Here is a 25609-nt window from a genome sequence, read left to right as displayed (position 1 = left end):
TTACTCTCTGAAAGCAGGTAAAAGGGACATTGTCAACTTAGGCAGGTCTTCAGTAGAGACCTTAGGAAGACTGCCATAGTGAACATCTGGCACAAATGTTGCTGTTCTGTCCTCCTCTGTTCCTGACAGACATCACTAATCAATCTGTTACTCTTCCCTCTGACTTTACATTTGGCTTCATGGATCTCAGTTCTGAGCCCCCAACTGCGACCCTCAATGATCAGATGACTTTTGCCTTGGAAAGCATTTGCCTTCCCACTGAAAGGAGACACCAGGTTGTCCCTTTTGAGAAATGGGGTTCTTTCCTTACCAGCAAATGGCTGCTTTGCATGCAGATGAATAGAAAATCAGATCAAAGCAAAATGCACTTAGTGTAGTATGGAGCATTTTTGCACCATGGTTTCTCCAGTGGGTCACCACTGGGGAGATGGTTGATTGGCCAATGGAACAAGTTGAGTAAATCTATTGCTAGCAGCCCTGGCCTGTAGTCTCCAGTCTACCACAAGATACCTTGTGACTCGGCCACAGCTTATGGAATCACAGGCTTCGGAACAAGACACTGGAAGACCTCTGTCTAGATCATTGCCTTACAGAAGCAAATGCTTATCGTCTCCATCGTAAAAACCAGGCAATAGTTATCTAGCAATAGAAATGAAGCACTTCACATCAGGGAGGTGTGATGGGTAGGGAGAATGAGCCGCACGAGCATGAGGGAGCAGACAGAATCCAGAGAACTGGCTTCCCGCTGAGCCACCCTGCTCCCAAAGTCTTAGTTTCTTCATCTCTAATGGGCATGATGCTTGGCTTTAGCAGTGTTTGAAGTGCATCAAGAGATTCCTGTGCATGAGAAGATTAGCTGCGATGTTGATAATGTGCATTTGTGAGTACTTTACAGTTTACAAAGTGCTTTCATGTGCATCATTGTACTCTTCTGGTGACTCATCACATTGGGCATGTGACATTGTGGGTACTCCTCACAGCTGGGTGGCAGAGGACTGGCCAGGGAAGGTCGCTTCTTTCAAGTGACCTCTTTCTGAAGGGAAAGAACCGGGGCTCATACTTCTGCTTTCAGATTCAAAATCCAAGGTCCCTTTTCACAGGAAAATGATGAATAATTCAGAGTTGAATTGATTTATCATTCACTTTGATGACAGCAAAGCATCTTCAGTGTCACCCGGTGGTAAAAATAGACTTTGAGTCGCCAGGGCAAGGAGGTTCTCAGCAGCAAACAAACTGAGCTCACCACAGTGTCCTTTCCTCTGACAGACTTGGCCACCACAGCCTTTAGGAAAGCCTTGGCATGGGCAGCCCTACCACCTGCTGTGCCTAGATTTCCCCAGGAGTTGCTATTTCTCAATGCCAGTGACAGACAAATACCCTCACCCACCCACCCACCGCTCCCCCCCCCCAGCCTCAGAGAATATGGGATAGGGGCTTCTCAGGTGGTGGGGTTACCCACAGAGTCCAGAGAGCATATTCCTGGCCGAGGAACTGTACATCTCTCTCCACAACAGCAAAGTTGGTGAAGATTTGGCCAATGAGAGTAAGAAACCTAGTGAGCATGGTGTTTCTGTGCCACTAATGCTTTATTGAGACATTGGGAAGGAATTGAGAAAGTATAACTACAGAGTCTAAAAGGAAGAAAGCCCTTTGACTCTACAGAGTGCATCTCTCTTCCTTCAGGAAGCTACCTTCTCTGAAGACTCTGGCTTGTATGTCAGGTGTATATGTGGTTACCATGGAGATGAAATGGGGAAGAAAGATATAGGTAGAGAAAATATCTGTGTTACTTTGGGAAACTGAGGCAGGAAGATCAGGAATTCAAGGCCAACCTGGGCTACATGAGGTACTGTCTCAAAAATATAGTTGGATATCTTATCTCTAGGAAATGACCTTATCTATGACATTTGAATTTTAAGTAGATACTCATTGTACATTTATTTATAGTCTTGCCTTACTCTTTTATTATAAACATGCTCTACACTGAGTGCTGTATTCGTATTTGATAACACTCGTGTAATGCTTCATATAATAAGGAATACCCACCTTCATTGTTAAGTCAACTTAGATTATACAAAGAATATAGTCTATACAATAAAAATTTAACATACACAACAGCTCATATGCCATCAATAAGATCTCATCCTCCAGACTTGTGAATTCTTGGGGAAAATGATTTCCACGTGTTTCGAAAATGACTTAAAATTTTTGAGTGGTTGGTGGTCCACTGGTTCTAAATATCTGACCTGTCAGAATGCCATCTTTAAACTTCAGTGATGCATAGAGGCTTGGAATTAGCCAGGGTTGGATTTATTATAGAACAAAGGGAGGCCATGAGTAACAGAGCCATCTGAGCAGTACTTGGGGCGGGTAATCCTTGAATGGATTAGATGCCATGATCCTAAAACCACATTCTTTGAATGTTGGTTTCTTGCCCAGAAATGGGGAAAGGCCAAACACTATTGCCTTTTAAATGGCAGAGTATCTCTGAGGGACTCTGGTCAGAGACAGTTGGTGGAGAATTGGGGGTCAGTCTTCTTTTCTCTTGTGGTTTATCAGCACTGAGAGCCTAGAGCCCCTCTGTGTGCAGCAAACCCCCCAACTGACAGTCCACACAATTAGTGGTATAAGTGATCAGACTGCCTTTTTTGGGTAGAAGACATTTTAAAGTCTAAGTGTGCAAGACTATCTCTTATCACTAAAAGAATTATCTTGTAACTATTATGGGATCCATTAGAGAATACTTTTAAAAGGACATAGAAGCTTTTGAAAAGATGAATTGAGTTATTATCACTGTCCCACAAAGTCCTTATATATCTGGATCCTGAGCATGCTCAGAATGCATTTTCAGGGGAATTTATTCTTGTATCAGTTGTCCATGTGAACAGCACTAACTTCGTTTTGAGTGATTTTCTCACCCTCTCTCTCTTTTGTCATCTTTCACAAAGTTTACTTTAAAAAGTATGGATATTCACAGTCGTATTATATAATAACATTCATGGAAAACTGGGATTCTCTCTCTGAGAAGAAAACAGATCAACAGAAATTCATCTTGAACCCCCAACTCCCTTGGAGGAAGGGACCTTGAATCACAAGCCCAGGCAGTCAGGAAATCTCTTGTTACTCTGAGATGGATTGGAACATGGTGCCATGCCCGAAGTTTCTAAATACAGTTCGGGCTGGGTCATCATGACAGTTGCTGAACTGGCACCATTACGGGAATTGAAGTGGGAGCTCTGACAGTGCTTAAATGCCCTGGCTTCTGGGCTTCAAGTCTTCCCAGACAAGGAGGCAAGAGGCAGTGCAGAGCCTTATGGGGAGAAGGGAAGGCGTGACTTTGGCATGGAAATGCTGCAGTGGCCAATGACGCTGTCACTCCTTCAGAGAGCAATAGACACAAACACACCGGCTATTTTAGAAGCTGTCAGCTTCTGAATTGCTGACATACTTGGAGGACACTGTCTCTTCAAAGGTCATTCTGACTCTTCAAGGTAGGTGGTTCTGGGGAAAGATGGAGGATTCTGTAGCCAAGTTCTTGGGCAAGGAACAGGTGGAATCAAATGACCTCGTATGGATTACCCCAGGAGTTAGGGGTTGGGGTTAGAAATAACATGTTGACTCTGGGATTCCCAAATCAGACTTCTACACAGAGGGCAGACAGGCCATTCCTAACTAATCCCACCTGCTGCTTCTTGGCCATCACCTAATGTCCATCCCGGGGTGAGAGACCTTTGATGCATTGCTTTTTGGGAAGGGTAGGAGGAAGATAGGAAAGACTCAAGGAGCTGAGTTTTCCTTGGAGGCCCAGAAACATGAGCGGTATGAGGGCAGACTTCAAGCTTTGCAAGTATCTTAAACTCATCCAGCAAGTTATAGACAAAGACAAACTATGCATGAATCCAGGAAGTTTCTATTGCCTCCAGTATTTGACCTGTGTCTACAAAAGGAACGTTTTTCTGCTATCAAAACATCTGATCTCTGCTCTCTCTCCCTCCCCCCTTTCCCCTTCTCTCTCTCCTTTCTTCTTTTCTCCTTTTATCCCTTATTTCCTCTTCCTCTTTTCCTTACTCCCCTCTTCCTTTTCTCCTTCTTTCTTCTCTTCCTTCTTTCCTCCTTCCCCCTTTCCTTCCTTCCTTTCCTCCCTCCCTTCCTTGCTTCCTTCCTTCCTGTCCATCTATCTCTGTCTTGCTATGTAGTCCATCTGAGATTTGCCTAGAACTTATGATCACCTGTCTCAACCTCCCCAGTGTTGGGATTACAGGGGCAAATTACTATTACATCTGGCTGGCTTCCTCATGTGTGAGTGTGGGATGTGTGAGTGTAGATGACCTAATATTTTTATTAAGGACTCCATAGTTTCTTTTCTTTTTAATACTTCTGGGTGGGAGCCACTAGGCGTGTTACTTTGCCCACCTTTCAAAGGTCTGGAATGTCCCATCTTGGTCTACCTTCTTTCTCCACAGGAATGTCACTTACACACTAATCTTCTTTTCCCCTACAGTGTGAATTTCCTCATCTTGCACCAGAGGGTAAGCACTCTTGGCTTGGTTGTTGAGCTGGAGTCAGGGCTCTCTTCAACCTTCTACATCTTGTCTATTTCTTTCCATGTTTCTTAGGGCAAGGCCTTATCAACAATAGTTACTTTCTCTGCTGCTCAAGGCTAGTGTCGATTTCCTGACCCTTCTTTATGAACAGCCTATGGGAATTCAGTGGTCTTCTTTCTTGTCTTGTTTTTCCAGACCCAAGTGTAGCTGGGGTAGTAGCACTTAAGTAGTACAGTCAATGGTTACATTGTGTCTTCGCTTTTGCTCCATCTTTTTTACCATTTATCCTAATACCATCCAGTTTTGAAAGTATTTTCTCTCTTGGTCCTGAAGTGTTTTCAACTGTGATCATTTTCTGTTCTGTACTTTATACACTATTTGTTGGGATTTGTTTTTCTTCATTTGCAAGGACAAACAGAAGATAGAGAAGTAACAAAACAAAACAAAACAAAACAAAACAAAACAAAAAAAACAACCAAACCAAACAAACACCGTAGATCTTTCCAAATGATAGAAAAGACTAGATGTAGTCCTCCTCTCTGCCACAGGCTGTCCTGAGAGTCACCAGTATCTCTAGACCATTTCACTTAAACAAATGCAGTTCAGAAAGGGCAGTCTTCTTTCTTTCTTTCTTTCTTTCTTTCTTTCTTTCTTTCTTTCTTTCTTTCTTTCTTTCTTTCTTTCTCCTTCCTTCCTTTCTTTCTTTCTTTCTTTCTTTCTTTCTTTCTTTCTTTCTTTCTCTTTTTTTTTTGGTTTTTTTGAGACAGGGTTTCTCTGTGTAGCCCTGGCTGTCCTGGAACTCACTCTGTAGACCAGGCTGGCCTCGAACTCAGAAATCCACCTGCCTCTGCCTCCCAAGTGCTGGGATTAAAGGCATGTACCACCACTGCCTGGCAAGGGCATGTTTCTTGTACAATCATATATTTGAATCTATGTGATTCTAGAGATGGCTGATGCCTCCTCCTTTACTTCACAGCACTTCTGCAAGCGTGTCTCGCTGCAGGCAGCAGGCACAATGCTGCTCAGCAGACATGCGGGGCTCAGCAGCTGTCTGTGTAGAAACCATTCCAGTGTACAAATACACCTCTTGAAGGAGGTCGGGGGCTTTGTATTTCACCTTCACCCCCACTGTGTGTAATGATATAGGACTTGATTCTTCATTCATTTTATCTGCATGACTGCAGGTATCTTTTCTTCTCAGGTTCTTGCAGAAAAGAATCAGTATCTGAGTGCTTTCTAGGTGCTTGCCTACAGTTGCTACTTTAAAGGAGTTGATGTACTCACTGGCTTCATTCAAAGCCCCTGGAATGTTTCAAGTCAGACTTTGCCAATATGTTTAACACGACTCACAGGCCTAGTTCAGGCTGTGAAGTCCAGGAGGCAACAGCCTTAGGATTTAATGGAGATTTTGCTGGCAGAATTAAAGCACCTTAGTACTAGGGATATATTTATCTTCTGGAAGAAGATCAGAAGAACAACACTAAGACTTTAAATTTGATACCAGACTACCTTCTACTTCTTTTTGACCTATGTGTCTTATCTTACTCTGCTAAAATATAGCATTTTATCCATCCATCCATCCATCCATCCAACCACACATCCATCCTTCTGTCAAGCAACAAGTAATATTTCCTTGAGTGTATAGCAGGTGCACGTTGTATATAGCTGGAGAATGTTCCAGGGACTAAAGGTACAAGAGGCCAAATACAGCTGTGTTATGGGGGACACTGATTGCTGTTTTCCATACATTTCTTATGGGTTTTATTGGCATGCTATTGCTATGAAATCTCTTACTCTGGAAGATCTTCTCTTTTATTTCTAAAAGATGACTTGGATGAAGAGGTTCCTCTTGCTTCTAAATTCCCATTTCGATACTTTTATTTTTTTCAGTTGAGAACACATGAAAATTACTATTGTATCCATACCTTTTTTCAATTGATAATGTAATTCTGGAACTGAACATATATGCACATATTGTCCACAGTTCATAAAAGTTTTATAAAGTGGTTACCAATGATAAATCATTCTGTAAATTATAAAAGTAATTGTGAAGAGATGAAGTCCTTGCTTAAGGTAGACAGTTACAAGGAGAAGAAAGAACTCTAGAATGTCATCTTTTAGATCCTACAACCTAATTGCTATTCTAGTTTTGGGTACTCTGCATTTTTAGACTTATCCATGGATGTACCCTGCCTCTCTGAACAACTTTCTAAATATCTAGAAGCATAGTTCATGTATCATCATGAACTTTTGTATATCATTAGACACATATAATCAATAACTATTTGCTAGGCAAATATGTGATTGAATGAATGAATAGATTCAGAGTATTAAAGAGGTTATTGTGTCTACATGGTGAAGTTTTTGGGTTTTAAATATGTAGTTGGAGGTCTCCTGAGTGTCACTTGAAGGGTTCTGTGTACTCCTGGGTGTGCTCAAGTGTCTCTCCTATTCATGTGCTGAGAATTAGCACCGCCAAGAACATTGTCCCCAGAAGTCACAGTTAAGTTACACTTACTGCTTAGAAATCGGGTGTTTAGCTTTTCCCTTTTAGCATATCAATATGCCTGTGTGTTAACTGGTGCCTAGTGAGCACATTCTATAAGGCTGTGAGGCAGGTTTTGAGGAAAACACGTTTTCCAGTGCGCAGGAAATAAAACAGTGATGGCTGAAACACGTGGTGCAACAGCAGTCGCTGGCACTGGGATGCTGGTCACAGGATGGAAGCCATGGGTGCAAAGAGAAAAGATGCATGCTGGCTCAGGTATGAGCCGATACATCACATTAGCCAGGACAAGTACCGACATCCCCAGGAAGGGGCCCATGTGGATGGCAGCTAGCCTAAAATTCACCAGTAAATTCTGAAGATTACCCAGTTGGTCAGAATCAATTTGTGAAGGATTTTTGATGCAATGTATTTATTTAGCTTGGGTATTGTTCTGTGGCCCATTTTTTATTATTTCACTTGTGTATTATACATCATGAATATTTTCTGAACTAAATTTTGTAGGGAGAGCAAAACGAATCTGAAATTAAGGCTGTTTTAGAAAATCCAAGACCTGTGCCTGTATCTCATTTTCTCTTGGTCTTCCTGGTACTGATGAAGCTTGTATGCTCTTTTGACACTTGTCTTTTTATGACATGCTTTAGCAGTTGTTATCACTGGTTAAATTCTCTTCAAGTATGGTTATCTATTTAGGACTGTCAAAAACTTCTGGGCCCTGAAATGTGACCAGAATTAAATTTAAATAAACCAGAATCTGTGCAAATAGGATCCAAGTCCATTCCCTTGCCATGTCTTTTAATGCTTTCAATTATTTTTCAAAATCCAAGTATCTTGCAGCCACCATACATCCTGCTGTTTTGCTGATCACTCTAGCTTAAAGCAAAGGGGTGATCTGATGTTTTCAGTGACCTTCAGTGTCTGCCTTCTTTGGCTCTTTCATTGGGTAAGACTGTGGATTAGCAAGGGAAATCCAACAAGAGGCCATTTACACTTGTGCTTCCTTATATAATAATGTTTAAATTGATGAAGAGATGCTAAATATTGCTGATTATGACTATCTTGGTGCTGGGGGAAGAAATTTCCCATGTGACTTTGTTTGGCTCTTTTCCTCTCCCAGAAGAATTGGCGACAGTTTTGTTTCCAGAGAACTGTCTTGTGATTGAACAGCTTAGAAGGTTGCAGATCTTCACATGGGTGACAGGGTAGGGTGGAAAAAAATACCCACCCAAATGTCAGACTAACCTGTGTCCCATTCTAACATTGGTTATGTAATTCAAGAGAAGCTTTACTCACAAACAAGCCCCAGTCTCTACTTGTAAAAGTCATAGCAAATACAAAACAAAACACCCAAAACAACAAAAAGCCCACAAAATAAACAAATGAAACCTCAAAACAACAACAACAGCAGCAGCAGCAACAAATAACAACAACCCGCTTCCTTTATAGTGTTTCTGTGAAAATCAATGAGACAACATATTTAAGCATCTGACATTTCCCCCTTCGCTTTGAAGCACATAGAGGCTTGGAAGGTCGGACTATCATGGCATTGAGTCTTTGCTTGCTCAACTAGAAATAGATTAGAAAATCCTGACTACTGCTGTTTCACAAGACTTGCACCCAAGGGGTAACCGCAGTGTACTATGGATCTGTGTATCACAGGGAGAGCTGCTGCTTAGGCAGAGAGTGCTTTGAGCAGCTAAAAAGATAAGAGCTCTTAGTCTCCTTAATTGGCTTATTGGCACAGGAACTTCGGGCTTCAGGTTACCTTCCCCTTTCTCCCAAATAGAACTTGGAGGGCATGGAGAGCTCAGGGACACCATTCCATTACCAAAGCCATCTAACAGGCTCATTGGAGTGTCTGCTGTCCTCATGATTTCAGTTTAATCCAACCTGGGTTACAGGTCAGTCCCTTGAAGCTCAGGGTGGAGTATCAAATTTGAGCTCAGTCCGTACTCAAGTTAATGCCAAATGCTGTGCTTTTTCCATATTTAGAATTACTCTATGAAAAATTTCATCACTAGCTTTCTCTCTAAGCTACCTTGAAGTCTGGCAGTCCAGGACCAATCTCCATTCCAGAGGGACCCTGAGATCATTTCCTCATGCCTGACACAGACAGCATTACCTGGGTTGTACGATTCTGATAACTGCCCTGGTTGGAAGGGGACTTCTGAAATAGCCAAGGGGTCTTGATTTTAGAAGACTTGGAACTTAGGAAAAAGAAATAGGAGCACCTGTCTTCCCAATACTAAGTGGGAAATACCACTCGCTGTCATTATGCACTAGTACTTGGTAGGAAAAAAATACCTCAATGTGTGTTTATTAATATCTTGGTGCATCTTTATCCTGTAGTCATTTCAAATTTGTTTCCTTTAGGGGAAATATGACAACTCATCTGTAATCTTGTGGATGTGGTATTTTGCATCTAATCTCAGAAAGTTCTACTTCTGTGGTTGTCTTCTGTAACCAGTCTTTCATACTAAAACTAGACCATCACACATTTACACAGACGACAGGACAAAGAATTCAACGTGGCTTACAGGATCCATAGGCAGGAAGTGAAAGAGAACTGTCATGTGCATGTAAAATCAAGTTAGAGAACATAGAGAATGAAGGTGGGAGTCTACGTTCTGATACACATGCTTGTTACAAGTCCTAAGCTCCACATGGCCACATAATTTTGCTCATCTCATCTCAAGAGTCTAGAAGTACGATGAGCACATAATACATGTTCAGCAAACAGTGGTTAGTTGAGGTGATTCTGACTCTCCACCTCCATTCCTCATGCTATTCACCATCCACCCTTACAAACTCTAAAGTCTGGTCATGCCAGTTTACTTCTTGTGTTCTAAAATCATTCAAATCCTTATTCTTGCTGTTTCTACTACCTAAAAAAAATGGCCTCATCTTTTGTTTGATGCTGTTGAACCTATATTTTAAGTGTGTACCACTCAAATGCCATTTTATGAAGTCTTTTGATATTGATTTGTTTTATCTTTGGTTCTCAATTCCCTAACGCTTTCTCCCTGTGTTTGTTAGAATATCTAGCACAGCCAGACTTTAACAGTTTGTATGTTCTTCCTACCAGATTCTCAGTGGCTTGAGATCAGAAATGTGATTTATCTATCTTTTCCTATTAACATATAATCTGGTCTATATGAAGCAGAGTATCAAGGACTGAATTACTATCAACAGAATCAATAGATTGTTTTATCATCAGGACATAAATATGATTTTAAAGGCAGCATTATGATTTAAACCCTCAGCACCTAATCATAAAGCTAAGGTAACTGAAGCCCAGTGAAGCAAAAGAAACTTTGGAAGGAAGGTATCACAGCTGGGGAATAGGGGAGCTACCAGGGTAAATATGCTTTGTTCACTATTCAATGAATGAGTCTGGAAAATTACTTGTCAAGGCTGGGTGTAGTGGCTCATGTCTATAATCCCAGTAATTGGGATGGTAAGGCAGGAGGATTGCTGTGAGTTTGAGGCCAAACAATACTATTTACTAGATCCCAGGTTGAGTTGTGTCTCAACACACACACACAGACACACACACACACACACATGTATGCATATATATGAATATACACATCATACACACACACATATCCAATAATCATATTTGCAAGAAGAAAATCAACTCACTATAAAATATTTCAAAAATACCCAATTTTGATATTAAGTGCCATTAAAACAGGTGCATGCAGTTCAGTCATCTATGCATCTATGGCAACCAAGTCAACTTAATGTGGCATTTTTCTGTCCTTAGCCTTGGAGCTCTCTTAGCTGCACTTCTAATTCATCCTTAGCGTTAGAAGGGACTTTATAGCGACTCTAAGGAATGCGAGTGTGTGCTGTGCTATGGAGATTAAGGAAAATGAGCACCAGAGTGCTTATGTGTCTTAGCCAAGATTAACTAACTTGTTGAAGCCATTTCAGTTGTGAGGTAGTTAAGAGAGTCAAGAAACATCACACAGATGCCAGCTGCTTTGGTCAGGGACAAACCTAGCATGATCTTGGAAGAGCAGCTCACTGGATCAGGAGGCAGAAGCCTGTGCTGTTTTTCTGGTTTTCAGTTTTCTCTTGATTTTAACTTGCTCATCCACAAAATGGAGAGATTGTATATGTGTTCCACCTCACCAAGTAGAATATACTAGAAGCTTAAAAAATAAACTACATGCTTATTGCTACGATTCATAAATGAAACTCAATTTCTTGTGGGAAATCAGTGTTGTGGCATTCGTGTTAATAAAGCACATTTGGTTAGACGTAGAAAGTGAGTGACAAGCTGTGACCAGGAGCCCCTTTTGAAGAAGCCTCTTTAGATAGGGACATACATTTGATTTGTCTTGTGAGCCGTGCAATGTAACCAACACAATGAGGGGTTCCCAGGTTTTCTTCCTTATCTTCCCTGAGTGTAACTTTATCATTTGTGCTCCAAATTTACTGAAATACCTTTTGTTGAAATATTATTTATTAGGAGAAATTTCTGAGTCATTCAAAATAGTTTCTAAATGTTACATATTTATTTATTGAAGATAGAAAGCAAAAAAAATGCCCAAAATAAAAGAAAAAACCAGAGTTGTTTTAAATCATTAAGGGATTAATCATTAAATTTCCATTTGTTTTTGTTTTATCTGTTTGAGTGTTTTGCATCTGGGTACCATGTACATTCCTGGTGCCTCAAGAGGCCAGAAAAGAGCATTGGATTTCATGGGACTGGAGTTACTGAGTGTTGCCATGTTTCTTGAATGGATCAAGGCTGGCCTTGAACTCACAGGGATCTGCCTGCCTCTGGCTCCTAAGTGCTGTGATTTAAGGCATGCACCACCACTGCCCTGCCTTAGAAGTTGTATATATTTACAAAGGGTTAAGCTTTCCTTTCCTGCAGACTGTTGCTCTTGACTTTGAGATGACTATTTTAAGGTTCTTACATGGTAGCTGATCTTACAATTGGCTTCTACTTCTTTATAATTTCCTTTACATACAGGGTCAATTTTATTTTCAAATTATGGTAGCTACAAAACAACTGAAAGATGAACATTAAAGGATACATTCAAGTAATTTCACTTGTAGGCTGGAGTCTGCAGTCTGTAATAAAAGCTCATGTTTCTGTTTTGTTGGCGCACGGGACCCTGGAAGTTCAGAATATTTCTAATGATACAGATAGCTGGTTCTGAAATTTCTCGTCATAGGTAAACATTGCTTATACTACCATAAACATGGCCTTTTGTTTTTAAAATAGTGATGGGGTCTCCAAAGTTCGCTCCTAACCTTTTCAAACATCTTTGTCTTCTAAATTTTTGTCAGACATATGAGACTCTATGTAACAGGATGGAAAACAGTGTGGTAGTTACCTGTGTGGGTCTCTGAATATTTGTAAATTCATCCAGTATCTTAACTGCCTTGTGATACACCGGAGAGAGTCTTACTCTCTCATCACTTTTCAGAATCTAGCACAATGTAAGGCACACAGTAACCACTCCATGAACCCATAGTTAATCAACATTAACTGGAAAAGTCTTATGGTCTATATTCTGTTTTTAATTATCTACATGGTATGTAATCTGGGGCCACATGTTCGTAGCTGCTAATTTGATCAGCCTGTTTGAAACCTTAACTACTCATGGAATCTCTGCTCAGCCTTTTAATTTCTGTAATGTACAGCTGGGTATTTATTTATTTATTTATTTATTTATATCTCTGGTTTGTTCAAGTTGCTTTTGCACTTGTACTAATTGAGGTTTCCTGGGTATCCCTCTTATCGGAGAGGATTTTTTTATTCTCCACATCACTAGAGATGGGAGATATTCTGAAAGTTCCCAGTTTGGCCCTTTCTAGAGCATGACAGGAAAATAGATCCTTTGTGGTCAAGTGACTTGGCCAAGGCTATGTGTTAATCCATTTGGTGTCACATTTTGAGTCCTTGTCTTGGTCCTGACAGTGTATTAAGGGAGACAGTCTCTTATTTCCTAGTTCCCAGCCATGGACATTATTTCAATTTCTTAACTTGACTGTTGCAGTTTATTGTGGTGGTGCCTTCCCCTCCTGTTCCTCTTCCCCAACATTCAGTGACGAAATCACATGTCTAAAACTTATGTTGGACCCCACTTTCAGTGTCTATTCACAATTTGTAATTATAGCATTTAGTGGTGAACACTTTGATGCTAGGTAAGTTAAAGGTGTTTGAAACATCTTATTTTGAGAAGGTTTCAAGCATGTTACAATCACTATTTGTGAAAAATAAAAAAATTTTGGTATTACAGAACAACTGGCATTTCAAAATCCATCTCTATCTGTGGCTGAGTTGTGACATTATAATCTCTCTGTTACTGAAGGACACCTCAATCAAGCTAGGATGGGCATTTGTCACTCAGCAGCAGCTCTTACCTTAGACTTGTGCTGGAAGGAGATAAAAGAAAGCTCTGGTTAGCGCAAGGCATAAAACTGTACTCAGCTATGTAGACTCTAGCTGTAAAACCTTCCAATGATTTTTTAATAAAGATAGCTTCTGGACTAAAGATTATGAGTAAACTAACATTTTTAGTCAGAATCAACTTTTATGTAGAAAATAGATTGATCCTGCAGGAACTTGATTCTATTCAGAAGTGATAGATGACAACTTGGGAAGATTGGATAAGAATAACCTTTGATTCTTGTGGGTGCTTTCTTCCTTATGGATGATGGCAAAGATGTGGATGCTTCCAGAGATGGTGCCTGGATTTGGGAAAGGAAAATTCTGTGGCTGGAGAAAATGAGATGTGTTGTTCACAAGCCTAGAAATCAGTTATAGGCAAAGGTATAACTTGACAAGATGATCTGTCTTTCTGTCTCTTCCTTTTCCCATTTTACTAGTGCCAAGATCTGATCCTTGACAACGTTGAAAAGTCATTTGTCAATAAATGTAAATAGACTCCTTCTCAAAAGGAGATACAAAGGGCCAAAGAGCATGTAATAAAAGTGGGGGAGATATCACAAATAATCAGAGATCAAAACTATAGTGACGTATCTATACCCACAGGAATGATTGTTCTACAACAGATAGTAGTAACAAGTGCTAGCCAGGACACAGAGAAAAGAGACCCTCTGCATGCTTGTTAGTGAGAATGAAAGTTAGTACAGCCATTGTGAAGAACATTATGGAAGGTCTTAAAAATTTTAAAGTGGAATTACCATTTGATCTAGTTATCTCAATATTAGGTATAGATCCAAAGAAATTAAGTCAGCATGTCAAAGAGACTTCTGCACTAAGTCACAATAACAAAGAAATAAGAACAGTGCATGTGCCCATCAACTGAAAAATGAGTACAGAGAATGTGGTATATTTATACAATGAAATACTATATCACTATAAAAAGGATGAAATCCTGCCATTTGCAGCAACAGAAATAGATCTGGAGATCATTAGTTTCACTAAAAGAATACAGATACAAGAGAAAAAGCATTGCAAAAATCTCACTTATATTTGGAATCCAAAAATCTTGGTCTTCAAAACTGAATATAAAATGGTGGTTATCTGAGGCTCATAACAATAGGAGTAAAGTAACTTCATCAATGAGTACTAGGTCACACTCAATAGGAACAATAAGTTCTGGTGTTCTAGATTTTTTTGATGTTCTAGATCTTAAAAACGTGTGTGTGTGTGTGCGCGCGTGTGTGTGTAGCCTATATATACAGTGGAATTTAATCAGCCATAATGAAGAGTGAAATCATTTTGTTTGCTGGAAAATTGATTCAATTGGAGATAATTATCATATTATAAAATCAAAATATCATAAAATTAAGTAAAATAATCCAGGCTTAGAAAGCCAAGTAGTGTATATTTCTCTTGTTTGTGGGTCTTCTGTATCGCTTTATATGGCATTAAGGGGTGTAGGTTAGATAAACAAGTCCTTTCAGTTTGGCATCATTTGACTTGGGATAAGTGTGTAAGGTGACCTAAATGTGGATAATCTCAGGATTTAGAAGTTTTGTTATCAGTCTCCTAAAAGTAAAGCTTTGGCACGTCAGAATGTCTGACTTGGGCCTTCTCCTTCTCCCTCTTAGCACCCTCTGGTCCCTTTGCCTATCTCCTCTTCCTGAGGATAGAAAACCCAAGAAAAGTCCACAGGGGCAAGAAAATTAGATGCAGCTTTTATTTGGTTGCTCTGACTCCCACCTTCCTGTCCAGATCACTCCTCCCTCATCCACACATCAGCAACCATTCGAGGTGTCTCCTGACCCCACTTATCCCTGTTGTTTCCACCGACTCCTCTAGTAACCTTTTCCATATGGTTATGTCTTTGCTTCACAAAAGAGGTGATTTTTCTCACCCTCCATTAAAAACGGTCTGATTGGGATCTTAGGAAAAACTATTTATTCAAATATGTGACCCATGCATCTAAAGATTCCAAGCCATGCTTCATTATGTTGGTGATGGGGAATAGATGGGTGGAGAAAATAGAACAGAGGGATTGGCAGTGGTGTGTCAGGGAGCTAGAGGACAAGATGCTGGGAGTGATAAATGGAACTGGGAAATCAAGACCTGGAGATGGAGTCTGTGTTGATGTTTGCCATTTTATGTTCTCTTTATCTTGTCACTCTAGCCTGGCCTCCCTTCAACCTGGTGACACTAGCATTGCCTCCCTTCAACATGGTGACATTAGGATTCTTTATTTTGCCTGTTTCAGGCCAATTTTCTTCAGCTGTTGCTAAAATTTACTAAAATGCCAGATGTCATGTTGGAAACACGAAACCTGAAAGAAAGTCGTAAATCACAACAACGAACCATAAAATAAAGAATAAAGTTCCCGAGTATGTGCTCTGGAGCTTCTCAGCCTCAAATCTCCCTTTGTTCACCTCTCTCCCAAGCTCCCCTTGTCTCCCCACCCTGTTCTTTTATAGCCAGACATGGGGGCAACTGAGCGGTTTCTCACTCCACCTTGATTGCTCATTTTGCAGATTCCGAGCAGAGCACTGGGTCGGACTCGGAAGTGCTCACCGAGCGGACTTCCTGCTCTTTCAGCGCTCATACTGACCTGGCGTCTGGTGCTGCAGGCCCCGTGCCTGCTGCCATGTCTTCCATGGAAGAGATTCAGGTGGAGTTACAATGTGCTGACCTCTGGAAGAGGTTCCATGATATCGGAACAGAGATGATCATTACTAAAGCAGGCAGGTAAGGATGTCCTGTTGAGTAACCAAACTCAAAAGACACTACAGAAGTGGGCCCCGTTATTCCCATCACCATTTACCTGTGGTAAAAATCAGTAGAGATCAAGAATCTTGCACTTTCTTTGCCATGCTTACATTTGCTGAGGTGGTCTTTCTGTGTGTGCTATTATTTTGGTATTTTCCTCTAAGGGCTTAAATACAGCACCATGTCTACTCTCACAAGCGTCTTCCATCTTCAGACATTCTTTGTCATCCAGTTCTTGATACACAATAGATAAGAGTTAGGTCCAAAGCAAGTGCTTACTCCCCGGAGCAAAATTGTAAAGAAACCTTTTCTAAAAACAACAGCTTACATCTTCCAAGACTAAAACAATCATATGCCTATATTAAAATGATGCTTGGTGCACCTGTGGAGCCAGGCTTACCAATTTGTAGTGTTTTGTTGTTGAAATTATTATATAAAATTCATGATAATTAGGAGAGTCCTTTTGAAACTAGTTATCCAAGATAATAAAAGTTTGGAAACTACTGTTTCTCTTAAAAGACAGACAGTTTGGTAAAACTATAATTTTACTAGCATCTTTCAGTTTTCCATAGCTATGTATCTATTTTGTGCTGGACACTGAACACATACATGGTACTTAAACTTCAAAAGAATCCTATAGAGTTGAGATTGATATTCCATATGGATCTGAGGAAAGAAACTATGCCACTTGACGAAGGCAAGGACTATTGAGAGGTTGAGCTCCAAAATTCACACATATGAGTGGCTCTAAAATAATAATCATGATTATTTATTGATCTACCCCATTAATATTTGTAGTTCTTGCCTCTGACTCAAAATGAACCTCATTTTGATAAAACTGAATTTAGACTAAGCTTTCAAGTATATAAAAATAGATAATAAAATTAAGCAAGACTATACTATTTTTATATTCTTAAAGCATATCCATCATTATCCCCATTTTCATAATCTATATCTATAATCTAATCTATATCTATGTAATCCATCTCTATATTTATCTTTATATCTATGCCATGAGGATAAAAAGGCTCCACCTTACTGCTTGCACATTCTTTTCATGGAAATATTCATTAGATTTTTTTCTCTCCATGGATATAGAGAAACCAACAAATTCAATGAAACATCTGAAAACTGTGGATTAAATGAACTCAAATTCATGCTTGTTTTGTTCCCCTGATGGCACCCTACTTGCCCTTTAACTCTTAGTCATGATGGGAGTGTATTTGTGTAGAGCAACTTTGAAGGAGATTATCTTCAATGGTATCTCTTATTATTTGGACTTAATTCTTCTCTTTTATGTTTTATGGTGTTGAAAATTGGAGGAAAACAAAGCAATAAAAGGAATTATCTTTTAGTAGAGAGGCCAAACAGAGAGGCAAAACATTACAACTACTTTTTGTTTAGAATGCTTTTTCATTTGGGTTTTATGTGGTCATTGGGTCTATGTTTGCCACACAGTCTTGTTCCTGATATCATCCCCCACATCATCCGACTTTGGAATTCAGTACACTGGCATACCCCTAGCCTTTCAGTGTTTAATTTCTATGCATATGTTTTCTCAAGATCCTCTTGATTATTGATGATAATAATAACATACTTCCTAGCAGTTTCTTCATTAGTCATAATGAAGATTCATTTTTCTAAATTATGATAAGTATATAGAGTTATATGTCTTATGCCAATCAGGGAAATCTTACTTTCCACTTATATCTTCTTATACACCAAGCTGTCCCCCTGCTGATTTGTAGTGATTGCAATGTACAGAGCCCTCAATTTGGGGGAATACCAATTAATCCGTTCAATCAGCACCATGGACAGAGGTGCACATTGGGATTAATGGACTTAGAAGACAGAAAAGTTGATCTAAATTTAACCATAAAATTAATACCAAACACAACTCACTTTACGATATATGGAAGATAATTTATTTTTCATCAAGTTATGAATTATCTTTGTATAAAGTACTAACATAGTAGCACAAATAACAGGCAGTATCTGGAGAGTTCAGTAAATTCACACAGAATTTTAAAGCAGGTGGTTAGCACCAGGGATAATCTAATGCCTTTGCTTTGTGTTATGGATGATAGGAATGGAATGATTTTTCCCAAAATAAGCTTAGAATTTGACTACTTATATAACTGTTCCAGAGAAAATAATCAAATTAAAAATATCAAGTGCCCTTTTGTTGAAGTTATTAAGGCAAAATCAAATCTATTTCTTTGAATATAACAAGCCTCTGTAGGTGGCCAAGAGGAGGCACATCTCCCCTCCATTTGTAAGTGAGAGGGGTTTCTCTATTTCTCTCACCAGATGCCTCCTAGTAATTAAAACATAGAGGAGGATTGTAATTCATTGCTGCTAAGAAGGCAATTACTGATCTGTGTTTAAAAGTATATGCTAAGGGTCTCAGATGATTGTAAGAATTAATGTAGATCAAAGTGTGTAGCTCATAGTGAATGTTATTAAGTGTAGCCAATCATCACATTTTATGGGAAGACTAAAATTCAAGGCCTCCTAATTAAAGTTGTAAGGATGGGATGAGAAAATATAAAACTGGAGGATAATAAAATATGAAAGGAGGAATGGCTATGCATTTGATGCAACTATTTTAGAATTCACCACCATTCCTATCAAAATTCTCTTGTCTCTCCAATGTGATTCTCATGGAACAGACTTGCTGCCAGAAAGATATTTGCTTTATGGGTCACCTTTCCTGCATAAGAAGTGAATGTGAGGCTTGTACAGAAAGCCTTGCACACATTTGCAAGATGGCTGTCTAAGGTCAGGGCACGGTCTATGGCCATGAAATGGAGCAAAGCCAATTAGGCCATGTGTGGATCAAGCTTGTGACCTTGACCTCATTAGCACCATGGTCGGCTCGGCTCTATTAACTAGCCCCAGATGGTTAAGCTTAATGTAGCATTTTGTGTACAAGTACCCTAGAGCACACTCAAGGCAATCCACATTTTTGAACCCAGCATTTTTTAAATGTCTGGTTTGATGCAAACAAGCTTAGTGTCTTTCCTTTATTATTGGAGTTTGTGAGGAGAATGACAAACTTTATTCTAGGCTAGTTGAAATCCAATACCTCTTTTGGGTTGTGCCCTCTCCTCCCTTCAGTTATGAGAGAAGCTGTAAAGTGCCACATCCTGACCTCACTTGTTTTGGCAAGTTTAACAAGCCATTGTGGTGGAAGCGAGGTATTGCCCAGAGGCCAGTAGACTTCATTTGGTATTTGCTCCTTAGTCCACAGGGTCCTTCCTCTGACACACACGTTGACAGCCTGAGAAACTGCAGAAATTTTTGCTCAGTTTTATGCACTGAAAAAAAAATGAAAGAAAGGAAGAAAACTTTTGGTGGCCCTTTGTTTGGAAACTAGTGGCATGTTCATTTTGTTTTTATTTTTCTTGGGAAATTAATTTTTAGTGGTAATTTTCAAATAAAATCAGTATTTTATGCATAATACTAAAAGGCTAATTAAAATATAAAGCAGAGTGAGGCATGAACTGTTTGAGTGAGTCTAGAGATAGGTTAAATTTAAGTTAAGCGGAGATGCTATTTCAGCAATGCAAGTCTCCATCACAGTTTGCAGTGATCATTTACAGCCACATGATAATTAGCCAACTCAGAGAATTAGTGGATACTGGGTTTTGATGTGCCTAAAACACCCAATGAGAAGACACTCTAAGCTCTGCTCCAGTTTACTTTCCTCCTCTCTGTGCTCATGACCTTATTCATCTTCACAGAAGGATGTTTCCTGCCATGAGAGTGAAAATCACTGGCTTGGATCCACATCAGCAATACTATATAGCAATGGACATTGTGCCTGTGGACAATAAAAGATATAGGTAAGGACTCTGGACTCTGAAAATGTGGACATCACCAATATCCCAAGGGAGTTCTTTAGACTTGTTAGGTGAATAAGGGCAGAGGATACACCAATGGTCTATGTGGTAGAGTCCCAGGCAGGAAACAATGAAAGAAAACAAGGGCTTAGTGAGTATGTTCTCAGCTCCTCCCCACATCTCTGGACAGAATGGGATTTTACAGTGTCCCCTACAGGAGCAAACAGTAAGTGACTCTTTCTTGAATCTGAAATTAACTGAGCTCATGTTCAAGTAACGAACACATCGGACGATCTGTCTTGTGGTGGAATGATAAGTGAGTGAATTGGAATTTAGTTTTTTTTCTATTTTTTTTGAGAAGGAATTAGACCAGTGTGATACTTTTCAGTTGTACATCTGATATACAACTCTTGAAAAGATGGATAGGAAGAAAGAGGAGAATTGGAAAGATCATAAGAAGAGAATCTTATCAGGGGAACAACTGTGCTTAATATGGATGTGGATGAATTTGATAAATAACTTTATCTCAGTGTATTCTCCAAGTCTCTTTGATGGAATATATATTGCTATTATAAAACAATGATGACTTACTCAGTGTCTTGAGACCCCAGTCAAAGCAGCAGTGCATTTTAAAAATGTCTAACTGATGAGAACTTTGCTCTCAGCCTGTGAACTTGGCGGTGAAAAATGGATGGGGAAGAACTGTAATAGTATGGAGAGAGAGCTAGCTAAGAGAAGCATGGTCTATATGGTAGAAGTTAGAGAAAATGCTTCTAGTAAGTTGAAGAGAATCTTGGAAGCTATATAATTCAGGCCGAATGCCTCTCTTTGCCAAAGTTCAGAGTCCATGTAGTCCTTTAGAATCAAAACATAAGGAGGTACCAGATATATGGGATGGGTCTTGAGGACCACAGGAAAATTGGTGATCTCTGGAAAGGGGAATTTGTTACCATCAGCATCTCATGTACAGGGGCATTGTGGGAAAATTGTGGGAGTGATGAAAACTTTTCAAAGCAAGTTTGTTAAAGTGAACACTAGGAATATTTGATGGTTCTGAGAGTGGTTACCCTGGTGCAGAAAGCCTTCCACTCTTGTAGAAGAGCCTTGTAGAATTTGGATGGCTAACAGGGAAACGTTTAACAAGTGAGAGAGTCCCTGCACATGGCTTCTTTCCATAGGACAATATGGAAGATGTTTTAAATAAGGACCAAAATGCTGAACAAGTGGCTGAAGAGGATAGGTATGGTTTGCATTTGAAAAGTGAAAGGTTGCAGTAAAGTACCTTTTCTTTAGCTAGACACATGGACCCAGGATGCCTGTGTACACACTGGTATGTGGCACAAAGAGTGACTCTGAGGATGTTTTCCTCACGAGAGCTGTGGCTTTGATCATTCACCACCACAGCAGCTCTCTGTCACCCCATCCCATCCTATGACTCACAGCCATCTTGATTTCATTTCCCCCTGATTGTCCACCTTTCTGTTTTTCTCATTTTTAGTCTCCATGTCATTCCCATCATTTGGTTTCACGGTCATCTCTCCATCTTTCTTTGTCCCTTTCTTTATTTGTTTCTCGGGCTTTGATTCTTCTGAGGATCTGCCTCTAAATTCTCTTCCCTCCTTCTGTGTCCCAGATATGTGTATCATAGCTCCAAGTGGATGGTGGCTGGAAATGCGGACTCCCCTGTGCCTCCAAGGGTTTATATACACCCGGATTCTCTAGCTTCTGGAGACACCTGGATGAGACAGGTGGTTAGTTTCGACAAACTCAAGCTGACCAACAATGAACTGGATGATCAAGGACATGTGAGTTAAAGAACACCACTCACCCCTGAATCTCTCACACCCACATCCCTTTCCCCCCCGCATCCATCACCCCTGCATCCCTCATCCCCGCATCCCTCACCCCCGCATCCCTCATCCCTGAATCCCTCTTTCCCCTTTTGTTTTAGAGCTGATTAGCCCAAGGCTCTTTCAAATAGGTAAAATAAGAATCTGTCTGCCAATTCAAGTAACTAAGCATAAATGATTTTTTTCACTTAAATTTCATTTATTGCAAATCTAACATTTAGGAAACATCTGCTATGCATCAGCTTGTATTTATCAGACAAAGTCCTTTTTGCTCCAGGGACTCACAGTCCAGTCAAGGAGGTAAGACAGAAACACAAGGCAGATTACACAGTGGCAAAAGAAATCACAACCTTCAATAGAATAACTCCTCACAGTGGGGTACCAAAGAGGAGAAAAATGAATGACATGTTTGGCTGATTGGTTAAGAAAGCTGTGATTTAACAAAAGGAGTCTTAAGCTTTTCTGGTGTAATTGAAAACATTGAGATTATGAATTTATCTCTGGCAAGAAAACATGTACTGTGTTTTCAGTCAGTGCCAGCATCATTCTTGGTTACTGTTGCTATTTTCTTCAAGGAAATATGTTCTCAGTTGGTAAGACTACAGCTATGTCATCTGCACTTCTGTGACATCAAGGAATGTCTACAAATTCAATGAGCTTGAATAACGGTATGAATTTAAAGGAAACAGGAACACCTGCTGAAAACTTGAAGGCAGAGGGAAAGATGACACCGGGCAAAGGTTGAGAACTTGCAGTGGAGTGTAGTCTTAACATGAGGATAGGTGGTCAGTATTTTTCCAGTTAAACAAATGAACCACATCTAACATCCATGATGGGTGTGGCCTATCATATGTTTCCAGGTAATGCTACCCAACAGCTTAGTTCTCACCATACTTGAATGCACTCATTTCTAGGCCCTTGTGTTTCCTACACTTAACCTGTCCTAGTCCTGTAACGCATCTGTTTTGTGATTTATTTTTCATGAGAATTTGAAAAGATTCAGGGACCTTAAAGTCACACCCTGCATAAATTTTCCTTTTCACATTTCAGATCATTCTGCACTCCATGCATAAATACCAGCCTCGAGTCCATGTGATCCGCAAAGACTTCAGCAGTGATCTTTCACCCACCAAACCTGTGCCTGTGGGGGATGGGGTGAAAACATTCAACTTTCCTGAGACCGTGTTTACCACAGTCACAGCCTATCAGAACCAGCAGGTAAGAGGCCACTGTGGTGAGCCTGCTGCCTCACAGCTTTTAGAGAAGCTTTATTTTGTTTTTGGTGAAGAATGCTTAGTTCTTCTCAATGACACAGAAAAGTCAGAATTAGAGATACCAGTTGTTTTTAAAAGTTTTCTCTTTTACAATACACCCCAACTGAAACAAAGCTCCCTACTCTGCCCCCTTTCCTCTCCTCTAGATCAACTCCTCCTCTCCCTACAAAAAAGAGCAGGCTTTCCAGGAGTATGAGCTGAACTTGTCATAACAAGTTTCAACAAAATGACACAAAACCTCTTATATTAAAGCTGAATGAAACAACCCAGTAGGAGGAAAAGGCTCCCAAGAGCAGGGAAAAGAAAGGTACCCCTCACTCCCACTGTTGGGAGTCTCACAAGAACACCAAGGTATACAGCCATGACTTACCTGCAGAGGATCTAGCTCAGATTCACATAGAGTCCATGATTGTTGCGTCAGTCTCTGTGAGCCCCTATGAGGTCTTAGTTGATTCTGTGGGCCATGTCTCATGGGAGAGATCCCCAGTCTTGCAGCACACATGAAACATTGGTGATGACAGTGTGGTGATGGCCAGTGACAACTGGCATGGTCTACATTTAGCTCAGGAACAAACTCGTTCATCAAGAGCACCGAGCTCCTGTGCTGTCTTTGTGTCTCCCTGCACCCATGACCTTTCCACATCCTGACACTTCTCATTGTGCAGGTTTGATTCTTTCTCTCTTTCATCTGAAGATTTCTGTGTATATCTTTCTTCCATGTGATCGCAAAGCCTCCAGGCATCTAAACTATAAGATACACATTTTAATTTCTAGACTCTGTGCATTTCCATGCAATCAACAGCTACAACAGGAACCGTTGGCATTTTTGTTTCTGGCATATACACAGTTATTCACTAAGCAGCTATTGGGAAGTTATTAGATTCTAGTCTTTGTAGAGAAATAGAGCTGGCAAATGCAATAGGTAAGATGACTGGTTTTCTTGCCAAGAGCTTTAGTTAGGAGAAAACATAAATACACAATGACAACAGAGTGCAATAATCCAACAACAAACACAGGGACAGAGAACTTCTGGATTTGTAGAATGAAAAGCTTTCTTGGAAGTGTTGGTCCATTTTCTGAGATAGTCTCACACACATAGAAACCAGTCAGACTCACATAGAAGATAGGTGGCTAGGAGACGGACAGAGACACCAATAGGGCATTACTGTTTTATTCTAAACATTACTCAGTTTGGCCTTTTGAAGAGGGTGGCTGAATGAATTTATAAGTGATCTTACTTTATGAAGTTCTCTAAAATATACATCAAACCCCTTTGATATCATATTTTATCTTGTCAAGTTGTCCGAATAGTAAAATACTTGCAGTGAATGGATCCTTTGCTGAAGGAATTTTTCAGTTAATTAAGCTCATCTATTAGCATTTGTTCATTTGAGATTGACTGGAAGTAAAATGAACTTACAATGTCACTGCATTTGATGCCATTTGAACTAGATGTTCTATTTTGTGCTTAGAACAATTGAGAGACACATTTGATAATTCTCAAGCTCTTTCTTTGTACTAGATAGGTGATGGTGGTGGGCTTCTGTAATCTTTGTCTCATATAGAAAGACTATGCCAGGCAGTGGTGGCGCACGCCTTTAATCCCAACACCTGGGAGGCAAACACAGGTGGATTTCTGAGTTCGAGGCAAGCCTGGTCTACAGAGTGAGTTCCAGGACAGCCAGGGCTACACAGAGAGACCCTGTCTCAAAAAACCAAAAAGAGAAAAAAAGAGACTATCTCTATCTTTCTTGGTCTACTGGGTAACATTCTTTAGAGGTTCTTTACTCTCTGAGGAGATTAAACACTCCGACTGTTAGACTTCCTTTTCCAACATGTGTACAGTGTTCCTAAGTTTGGATTTTTCTTTGTAGATGCCACATTTTACCTAAGGTAGGGGAGGAACCTGAGTTTGTTTTGGCTACTGTTTGAATTGCTGAATGCTTTCAAGCTTCTTGCATAGGAAGGTTGCAGAGGCCAGAGCAGGCTGCACAGAAAGCTTCAGTAAAGTTTTCAAATTTTGATACAAGATATAGCAACAATATGCACATGGCCTTTTGAACAACTGACATCTGAGGTTCATTGTGTTCCATAAGAGAGATACTACAAGTCCAGTTACTGTTTTAATTAGTAGTTTTTTCTTCTTCTGAAGGTAATGCTGTGGTAATGAGCATTTGAACTTCAGGACATACATGGTAAAAAAAAATACAGAATACTGAACAATGAACACAGAACTGTTTCATCCAGTTTAGAGGCCATGAGAGTAGTTATTGTAACCTACCTGGAAGCCAGAAGCTTCCATTTACTTTGCCAATGAAGGTCGATTCAACCCAGGTACCTGATACCTCTCTCATTACTCCATTTTCTCCAGTAGAAGTGTCCATTGTCTGAGTACAATCCACTCAGATATATATT

The 25609-nt window shown here is 40.0% G+C and overlaps 1 protein-coding gene across 1 annotated transcript in view; it reads left to right on the top strand.

Moving 5' to 3' along the window:
* Tbx15 (T-box 15) overlaps positions 1–25609 on the top strand; it is a 101509-nt gene that overhangs the window by 38338 nt on the left and 37562 nt on the right. Inside the window, exons 2-5 of the mRNA XM_028753028.1 lie at positions 15991–16204; positions 19972–20073; positions 21704–21875; positions 22971–23138. Coding sequence (XP_028608861.1) covers positions 15991–16204; positions 19972–20073; positions 21704–21875; positions 22971–23138 — 656 coding nt within the window. The remainder of the gene's footprint in view (positions 1–15990; positions 16205–19971; positions 20074–21703; positions 21876–22970; positions 23139–25609) is intronic.

Source organism: Grammomys surdaster, unplaced genomic scaffold, assembly GCF_004785775.1.
Source record: "Grammomys surdaster isolate TR1022 unplaced genomic scaffold, NIH_TR_1.0 125941, whole genome shotgun sequence".
Lineage (NCBI taxonomy): Eukaryota > Metazoa > Chordata > Mammalia > Rodentia > Muridae > Grammomys > Grammomys surdaster.
The sequence above is the reverse complement of the archived record's forward strand: the minus strand, read 5'-3'. Positions and strand labels throughout refer to the sequence as shown.